This window comes from Anopheles merus, chromosome 3L (assembly GCF_017562075.2).
Source record: "Anopheles merus strain MAF chromosome 3L, AmerM5.1, whole genome shotgun sequence".
In the NCBI taxonomy this organism is placed as follows: domain Eukaryota; kingdom Metazoa; phylum Arthropoda; class Insecta; order Diptera; family Culicidae; genus Anopheles; species Anopheles merus.
Window position 1 is genome coordinate 39,373,802 of NC_054085.1, and position 9,413 is coordinate 39,383,214.

At 45.3% G+C, this 9,413-nt stretch overlaps 1 protein-coding gene across 1 annotated transcript; it reads right to left on the bottom strand.

The window, feature by feature from the left end:
- Window positions 1-2,098: 2,098 nt before the first annotated feature.
- On the bottom strand, window positions 2,099-5,683 carry LOC121600177 (multiple epidermal growth factor-like domains protein 10). Its single transcript, XM_041928521.1, has 4 exons — window positions 5,321-5,683; window positions 5,133-5,238; window positions 2,814-5,055; window positions 2,099-2,746 (listed from the first exon to the last, which is right to left on the bottom strand). Exons 1-4 carry the CDS (start codon window positions 5,422-5,424, stop codon window positions 2,712-2,714), a joined length of 2,487 nt encoding a protein of 828 aa, XP_041784455.1. The 5' UTR covers window positions 5,425-5,683; the 3' UTR covers window positions 2,099-2,711.
- Window positions 5,684-9,413: the final 3,730 nt, after the last annotated feature.

Below are 9,413 nucleotides of genomic sequence, written 5' to 3' on the forward strand. Positions count from 1 at the left end.
TGCGAAAATGACATCGTTAGAAGATTGTGCTGGTGTCATAATCGGGCATCATTTGTCACTCGTCGGCTTCAGCTCAGCATCAAGCTCCATTCTTATCGTACCGTGCGCTTGCCGATGGCTATCAAGTCAGGCCAAACATGCCCCATTTTCACTCATACGTCACCGCGGCCCCAACTTCCGGCGTTGTTGTTAGCATGCCGACGGAAAATAAAGCCATTTGTATGACGGTTCGCATTAAGGTGAGTTATTAGAGCACACAAATTGCTCGAGAAAAACTGCCGACGAAATTGGCACTGGCCTTTGCGAATGGGTCGCGCGGAGGGATGAAGCATGGTGGTGGGGGTGGTTTTAGTTGAAAGCAAAATGTAATAATCACTTCATTTCATGCATACATGCAATAGCGTATCGCTTTCCGCTGTCAAAAAAGCTACTTCACCGAGCGACAAACCGTCAGGCAGTCGTCACCCAAGGGCCGCCCCGTAACCTTGCGCGAGGTTAGGATTTAGCCGAGCGCGTCAACATGACGTCAACTTCTCGCACGGTGGCTTGTGTGAACTGCGACCCGATAAGACGCCAGCAATAAGAATGTGGTTAAGAAAAGCTAATGCCCTGTTCACTCTCCGCTGTACGCAAACGATGGTCGTGTTCTGTACCGGGTCACCGAAAAGAACACACACATACAGACACGCACCAAAGCGCCGTGACCAATGGATTGCGTAGCGGGCGGAAAAACATTTTCCACGCGAAATAAAAATGAAACGGTGTCGCGTACTAAGTGGGAGGAGAGAAACAAGCGGCAGTTTGCGGAAATGGCAAAAATACGACACTGTGAGCTTAGCAATATTAATGCTAATTTATGAGTGTTGCCCACACACACACACACACACACACACACACACACACACACATACAATGCCAACTCGACACTCAACGATTGTTTGGCTGTCGTCATTGGTGGTTGCTACTCGTAAAACAGCTTCATTAGGAGTGTTTGGCTGCGCGAAGAATTAAGCTACAGTTGATTACACTTAGGGCCCAGGAATGTTGGTCGTCGAACAATGAGTCTGCTTGACTGCCAAGCGGAAAGGGGATTTATTTAAATCGTAAACAGAAAGTAAGCTATCAGCAAAAGAATGACTGTAACAATTGCTCACTGCATAGAACCAGCTCAAACTTATAGCCTCCGCTTATCAGCGAACATCATGTTAGTGGCCTAAATGGTCCGTAGACTGATGACTAATCGTAACTAGTTTTCAACAATTTGATTACTGCAATCATTAAAAACGCACCAATCCACTGCTGCTGTAGAAATATATCATTCTCAAATTTACCTGTCAATTGATCGCATCAACACATTTATAACCATCAGCAGAAGCTGGTGAGTGAACCGACCCAGTGCTCGATTTGATGTGGGTTTACGGTCGTCCTGTTCTTCTTCGCCTTACGCCAACACCAGCATGTCGAAGAAAATTCCACAGCGAAGCTTAAGAGTTAAATTGTTTTCGAACCAAACACATACACCAGCTTTTGATTGAGGCGCCTCTATCGAAATCCATTTTGATTCTCCTATCAGCAGATGATTAATAGCTAGTTCCTTTGGATGATTAATCAATGTGTTAAATAGCCGTGTTTCACAGCTTGCGTGATGATGATTTCTTCGCTCGCAGTTCACTTTCTTGGCGATAGCGCTGGCTAAAGGCTAGAGCTTTTACATAAAACCGAAACTTTAACCCATTAAAGAGATGTGCACATCGATTGAAATGTGTGATGGACCGCCTTGATTACTGCAATTGCAAATGGGAAGACTATCAGAATCAGAGGCAGCAGGAAGTATATTATTTGATGGCAATTTGAATAATTTGAATGCATGTTTTATGTGACCCCATTTTTTGCTTGCTGTTGGGCTGCTTCGCATTTCGGGGAACGGGAGAACTGATAGGATAGGCATCCTTCGAAGGGCAGCCGTGGATATATTATGGTGGAACTCTGAGTTTTGCATACCAGGGCTAACCGGTACGATGCGATTTGAAGTGGGCCACGAATGACAACTACAAACACCGGTGGATGTGTAAGAGAGGGAAAGAGAATAGTACACATTCGTAGGGAAATATTTATTATTGAGCAATAATTTACAGCAAGTTTGTGGTTTTCATTTCATACAATATTTCCCTACAATTTTTCTGTCCACCGTAAAAAGCGGATACTATACACTTTCGCTTGAAAACCTGGGTCCAATTGGTGGTCGTCTTGGAATCGTCTGGCTCAACAGGAACGGAACGGTGGGCTGGGCGTTATCGTATAACTCATGGTGTCGCGGCATAACATTCGTCTCGCCGGTGCTCGTAGGGCAAAACTCGGTGGTTTGGTGCTGGTACCAAAGTCATATATCGTGGCAGGTCGTAAATAACGTTTATTCATTGACTTTTTGCTGTTGTTGCTACTGCTGTCTCGACTCGAAATTATGCGGCGTTAGAATTGCTTTGTGATCGAAACAAACTACTCGGTAGCAAGTTTTCAAGGGCTTTGATTTAGTTTTTCTTGTATACAACGAATCTTGAAGACGTTTCAAAATCTAAAAAGGCTTAACATATGATAAGATAATTTCAAATGTGGAAATTTAAACAAAGATTCTGTTCATTGCACAAACAAATGCAAATCGATATAAGAACAAATTAACAAATAACAAATCACTCGTTTAAACGTTCAAACGTTCAGTCAATGGATTTAATCTCACTCATTCTTACTCCTGTAAAGAGAACATAACGGGTGTAATGAGTTCGCTGGTTAAATGGTTTGAAGAAAGCTTCAATTACCTGTAGTCTTAAAGCTACCAGATGGTCTGAGGTACCTGAAGTACACAATACCAAACAGTATCGTAAGTCCGCCAAGCGTACCAGCAACAGCCAACCAAAGAGTGTACTCAGTTGAGTGAAGGGCTAATTCCACCGATGGAATGCATTGTACGTTGTTCTGTTCGTCAACGTGCATAGTAGCGTCTCCGTAGCATGCACATTCTCCGGGGGATTGACAGTACGTTCCTTCTGTACAATTGCCGCACAGTGGTTCACATGAGTCGGTTTCGTTGCTCATCTCGTAGCCGTCGAAACAAGAGCACTCGCCCGGCATCAAACACTCCCCGTGCTTGCATCCCTCGCAGACGGGTGAACATGTGTATCTATTGATAAGGTTACTGTAACCATTGTTACACTGGCACAGGTTCTCTTCACAAAAACCACTGTGCGCTTCACAGTCTCTCTCGCAAATGGAAGTGCAGCTTTCATTATAACCCGCTGTATATCCTTCATAACACGAGCACTGATTGGGAGCTGTACAGGTGCCATTCTCACAGTCTTGCTCACAGATTGGTATACATTGCGTGAGCTCTTGCTGATTGTATACAGCATTGTATCCCTCCAGACAGCGGTACTCTTCCGGTGCAGTACATACGGCGTTGTCTGGTAGAGCGGAACATTGTGGCTTACAACGATTAGGAACAACAGGGCCTGTCTCTAGCATGTATCCTTCGAAACACTCACACTCATTAGGCCCAACGCAGCTGCCTCCAGACTCGCAGTCGACCACTCTGGGATCACAGTAAGGTGTACAAGCACTATCATTAATTGCCATATACCCTTCCAGACACTCGCATTTCGCGGGCCCTACACAAGTCCCGTTCTCGCAGCCATTCTCACAGTACGGTCCACAAACAGATGAAGCTGTCACAGACGGAGTGTATCCTTCCCAGCATTGACATTCGTTAGGTTTGGCACACGTAGCAAAGCTGCACAATGGATCACAGATAGGAAGGCATCGTTGGACTCCATCATCACCGATCTGCAGGGAGTATCCTTCATCGCACTCGCAAACATTCACACCCGTACACTGGCCATTAGTGCATTCGACTACTTTCGGATTACAGGTCGGCATACACTGATTCGGTGTTTCCTGCTTCTCGTGCCCTTCGTGACAATCGCAAACGTTTGGAGCGATACAGTGGCCCAGTTCACAGGGTGGATCACAGACAGGCATACATAGATTGGGACGAGCTTTTTCTGCTTCGTAACCTTCATGGCACACACAGTGATCCCCTTCCGTGCATTGTCCGTTGACACATTCTGGGGTACAGATCCGCTCACAGCTTACTGTGTTGCTTTGCCGATGCTGTGTTAGACGATAGTTTGCATTGCATCGCACAACATTTGGAGCCACGCAGAGTCCATTTTCAACGCCTACGTAGTTTGGATCACAGAATGGTACACACTGCTCAGTAGCGGATGGTGAAGGAACATAACCAGCATGACACGTACATTCGTTCGGTAGCGTACAGGTTCCATTTTGACACGGAGGATCACATACAGCTTCACATTTGTGAGTAAAGCCTTGCACCTTCGAGTATCCTTCGTAGCAAGTGCATTTGTTCGGCTGCTTGCAAGCACCATTCACACAGGGTGGATTACATACCGGGACACAACGATCAACCTCGAACCGATAGCCTTCGTTGCAGATGCACATGTTGGGAGCCGTGCACTTGCCATTGGAGCAGTCATTCACACATATCGGCTCACATTGAAACGGATCGCCGGAAGGTTGAAATCCCTCGTGACATTGACATCGATTCCGTCCTACACATCGGCCGTTTTGACATGTCTTATCGCAGTTCGGCACGCATAGCGTGGCATTCACAAGCCCGTCAAAGTTGGCGATAGCCGGACTGCTGAAGTACCCTTCCGCACAGACACATTGTCCGGTGGCAGTGCAGATCCCGTTCAGACAGATGTCGGTGCACTTGGGCACACATGTGCCAGCATTACTGCGCTCATAGCCTTTGTTGCAAATGCACTGATTTGGTGCAACACACATACCGTTCTGGCAGTGACTGCAGATGGGTTTGCAGACTCCGTTGGTCATTGTGAATCCATCCAGACATTTGCACGTCTCAGGTGCTGCACAGTATCCGTTTTGGCAGTGTGATTTGCAGATCGGTACGCATAAACCATCAGAGTTGGTGCAATACCCTGAGCAGCACGCTGGTTGGGATGTTGTAGTATAATCTAGCTGTATAGAAGAATTGAAGAATCCAGGGTAAAATGGGGCATGTTTTTTAAGGAAATATGCTATTATTTAACACTCACTGTGCAAGTTGTTTGAAGACATTGGTATGAAACATCTCGTCGATTCCATCTTCCACAGTTGACGTAACCAGTCTGAAAGGAATTGGCTCTACTCACAAAAGGCTGTCTGTGGAGTAACATATAGGCACGAACATGATTAGGAACCAAAAACAGAAAATTAAATTAATTATCTAACAAACTCTACTTACTTTACAGAAATACTACAAGACGGAGTAATTTGTGCTAGAGAAAAGAATTGGAGTGAACAGAAATAGAACACTCCTATCGTCCGGAGTAACTGCTTCGACTCCATGGTCAGAATCGCGGACACAACCGTGCGGTAGCTTGATCAAGACTGAACTGCAGCAGTCGCTCGGTGGAAGATTGCTCTTAGCGCGTATGTTCAGTTATTGTTATTTTTCATATTTTATCAAAATAACTTGCTGCCTTGGAAACTTCCTTCGCAAACGTTGGGAGTGTGTGTCTGTCAGTTTCTTGTACTAATAGACGTCGCGTTCAAAACAGAAATGCGTATAGCTACCACACATATGTAAACAAGCCTGATAGCACAATGGAAGAATGTAGGGCTATGTCGATAAAGTGAGGCGCATGTATAAAAATATGGCTGTGAGTCAACCGTGATTCCCTACATTCCTTGCTAGTTGATTAGATCATGTTGCTTGCTCAAATAATGTTGTTATGATTGGCCCATTTCCATACAGAATGGTAAACAATGCAATGTGAAAACACAAAAGATTTTTTTTTCGTTTCGTTCAAAAGTGCCAATGCTAAAGCCCTTCTAAATACTTGGCTTGGTATACGCTGGTATACGCATCTCACAGCAGATGGTTAGCCACGTTAATCACTTTTGACCATCGATAATTGCTAGGTTTGTGCGTCTAGTTTGCTTGCTTACCCTCCGGTTTTGAAGATTGGTTGCCGGCAGATCGACAAGGAAAAGGATGCTCAGAAAGAGGGTTTAATGACAGTATTTACGCAATTTATGTGTCAGCATACGGCAAAGAGCACCCTGAGTTCTACACAGTGACCCTATTTTAAAACCCGCCGCATTTCGGGAACCTTTCCGTGGACGGGAGAACGCCGAAGTGAGACCGTTAGGTTAATATGGAACATTAATTCTATCGGCGAGCATTCATTTTGGCTGTAACCGGAACAGACGAACCGGAAGTATCGATACGTGATTGGGAAAGGCTGAAGTAAACCATCACCGGAAAGAGGAAGAAACGATTAATGATAATATAAGAAGTACAAATCTTTTTTGAGGCATGCGTATTTCATTGGGGTTGAAATGGTTGTGATTTATGACTTGAGAAAGATGTCGACCAGGTTGCAGATATTTTACGCAAGTGGGTTGCTGTTATGGATGTTCAAAGAAAGTAGAAAAACTTTCTGCTAAATTGTTCACGGTCAGATGTTTCGTTCTCTGGTTTAAATTGTTGTTTTGCCCATTTCTTTACAATTTTATAGAGTATATTTAGTGCTTGTGACGTAGTATTAACACTTCATCGTTTAATCACTTGCGACTGCTTATGATTACATGGCAGTTGATGTCAGCGTTGATGGCACCACCACCAACTCCGGCCTGCAATTGTGAAGCGGTGGGTAGCGTGTTCCATGCTATCGCTTTACGATGTCATTTTAACCGAACATGGCTGGTGAGTGTATCACCACTTCCCAGTAAGAGTTAAACTCTTTTCACACCTTGAACCGTCACCGGAGTCATCATGGCATAACGCCTTTCAACCGCTGTACCGTGGGTGGGAAAAGGTGTTTCGAATGCAGGACAGTACAGTTTGGTTCCGCCCGAGAGCGCAGAACCCGGTATGCAGCGTGTACAGCCGGACGTGATGACAGCGTAATCCAAACGAATGTGGCTACATTTTTCTTTTCGCCAACACACACAATCCATCCAGCACCCGAACCACTTGAGCGAGCTTGGTTAGGGCAGCCCGGTGGCAGCCCAGTCCGAGACGAATAGCATGAGTTGTGATCATAAATGAACGATTGAAACCTGACCCGGGCCGGTCGGTCTCCGCCTATCGCGGTTGGGGTGACGGGGAGCCAAAGGCAAACAAGCGAGGCGAAGGAAATGCGATGCTTGCGGTGGTTGCTAGGCGGATTGCTTTTGTCAACGTTGGTCGCAAAGCGATTTATAATCGTATAAAAGCATGACTTTATTAACGCTGTTACCCATGTAATGGTGTCGTAAATTAGGTGAAACCAAGAGCAGCTTACTGTTCGGAATCGGAATAATTCGCCGAACGCTAAGTATCTGAACGCCATGCTCGTCAGCAACCGACCGTTGTTGGCTTGATTGTTATCACATTTTGTGAAGGATCGGAAAAAGTATAAAAAAGAAAAGGATGTTGTGAATGGATGGATTGATTTTATTTGCTTCGCGGTTTGGTTTGCCGAGGTAGAAATTGTAAGAATTGCTTTACATCGTTCATGATAACAATTCTTGTTAATCATTCTGTTCGACTATGTTGTTGCTCAATAGTTACACTCGATGTTGCAGCAAATTTTACAGCGAAAATCAACGAATGATACGTGTATTGAGTACTTTTCAAAATAAGCAACATATGCCAATAAAATGGTCCCTCTTTCTCGATCTTACCCAATTGACCGTACCAATTGGCAGCTGTTCCCGAAAGCTCGCAAGAATGTAGGCAAGGTCTTCAAATAACAATCCAATTTCCTAATCTTTTGCAACCCATTTTTTGCTTTTTCAACCCGACCTCTGCACCGATTAGGTAACGGCAACACTCTTTCACATGCTTCGTGTAAACAAATGTGTCCTGGAATAACGTAAGAGCCTTACGGCCCGACACTGACAACCTCCTGCAGCTTAACGAGTTCTCGTACGGCTGGTTTCCAAAGTTCAGTTTAAGCTGCGTCACACGTACGCGGCCGCCCCAGCGCTGGGAACGGAACCGTCTGACGAAGGTATTCTTTAATTGCAGGTGGCTGTTAGCAGGGATTAATGTTGATTTGGAAATCCATCCACTTCCAATGAGCTGCCGATGCTCATGATTGCGAAGGCGAAGAACGGCAGCAAAGCATTGAAAAGCGAAACAGGGCTAGACAAACACATATGAATGTATGTGTGTGTGTGTGTGTGTGTGTGTGTGTGTGTGTGTGTGTGTGTGTGTGTGTGTGTGTGTGTGTGTGTGTGTGTGTGTGTGTGTGTGTGTGTGTGTGTGTGTGTGTGTGTGTGTGTGTGTGTGTGTGTGTGTGTGTGTGTGTGTGTGTGGTGTGTGTGTGTGTGTGTGTGTGTGTGTGTGTGTGTGTGTGTGTGTGTGTGTGTGTGTGTGTGTGTGTGTGTGTGTGTGTGTGTGTGTGTTTGCACCGGAGTGGAGATTATCTGCTTACCTGGAAACCCTGAAGAGCTTCGCCTAATGATCGCAAAGCAGTCGTGAATCGCTGTGCTCCATTTGCTATTGTTAAAAAAAGAAAATTGTCCAACCATGACGGAGTAGTTGCGCATGCTGTGCTACCAAACGGATCGGCCTCAAGCTTAGGCGCTGGAAAGGAGACGAAAGAGATGAGAACCGTGAAAGGATTAACAAAAAAAAAGAAAAAAAGAAAATAGGCAAGAAAGTATCGGCGAAAGCCATTCCCTTCCATCTGCGACTGCTGATGGTGAAGCGAGTAGTCAAAGTACTCACAATTAAGAAGAAATCCGTTTCGAGAAAGGCTCAAAAGCATGTGCCATCACAACAATGCACTAAATGGGCGAGAGGAAATTTCCCGAAAACAGCCATTCAATCGAACGAAAATTGCAGTCACATGATGTCGGTTTGCACATCGGTACACAACATGTCCAGTGTGAGTGAAGAGTTAATGTGAGCTGCAATATTTCGCGACCCCCTCATTAATCATCCGAATCGATCAGGCTTAGCCCGATCAAAGGTATGCTGGGGTATGGGATGGGATAGGTAACATTAATAATGTAGTTTCAGGGGTAGGGGGTAGGCATTTTAAATTCTCAACGCAACGCAGGGCGCTACTGGCGGTATCGATAGTTCTCATGGGTGATGGGTGCGCGTGCGGTCGACATGGATGGCGTACAGTTAAAAAATGATTAATGGCCCGTAATGTGAGGAGAAAGGGCTTGGGATGAAATACGTATTGCACCACGGGGGTGTGAAGATTAGCTGGAGATAAAAAATTGTGCTTTGCAGCCGCACGGCTGGGGTCCCGCGGGTTTTGTGTGCGTTAAAACAAAGGCAACGCTTCATTGTTGTGTTTCCTTCTTTTTATCTGTTTTCGTTGGCATCT

Bases quoted from the DNA above. Each gene is read 5' to 3' on its own strand.
- LOC121600177 (XM_041928521.1), bottom strand. From the start codon at position 5,424: ATGGAGTCGAAGCAGTTACTCCGGACGATAGGAGTGTTCTATTTCTGT. The intron at 5,056-5,132 runs GTGAGTGTTAAA...TCTTCTATACAG, and splicing joins GTCTTCAAACAACTTGCACA to CTAGATTATACTACAACATC. The intron at 2,747-2,813 runs GTAATTGAAGCT...TTCTCTTTACAG, and splicing joins TGGTAGCTTTAAGACTACAG to GAGTAAGAATGAGTGAGATT.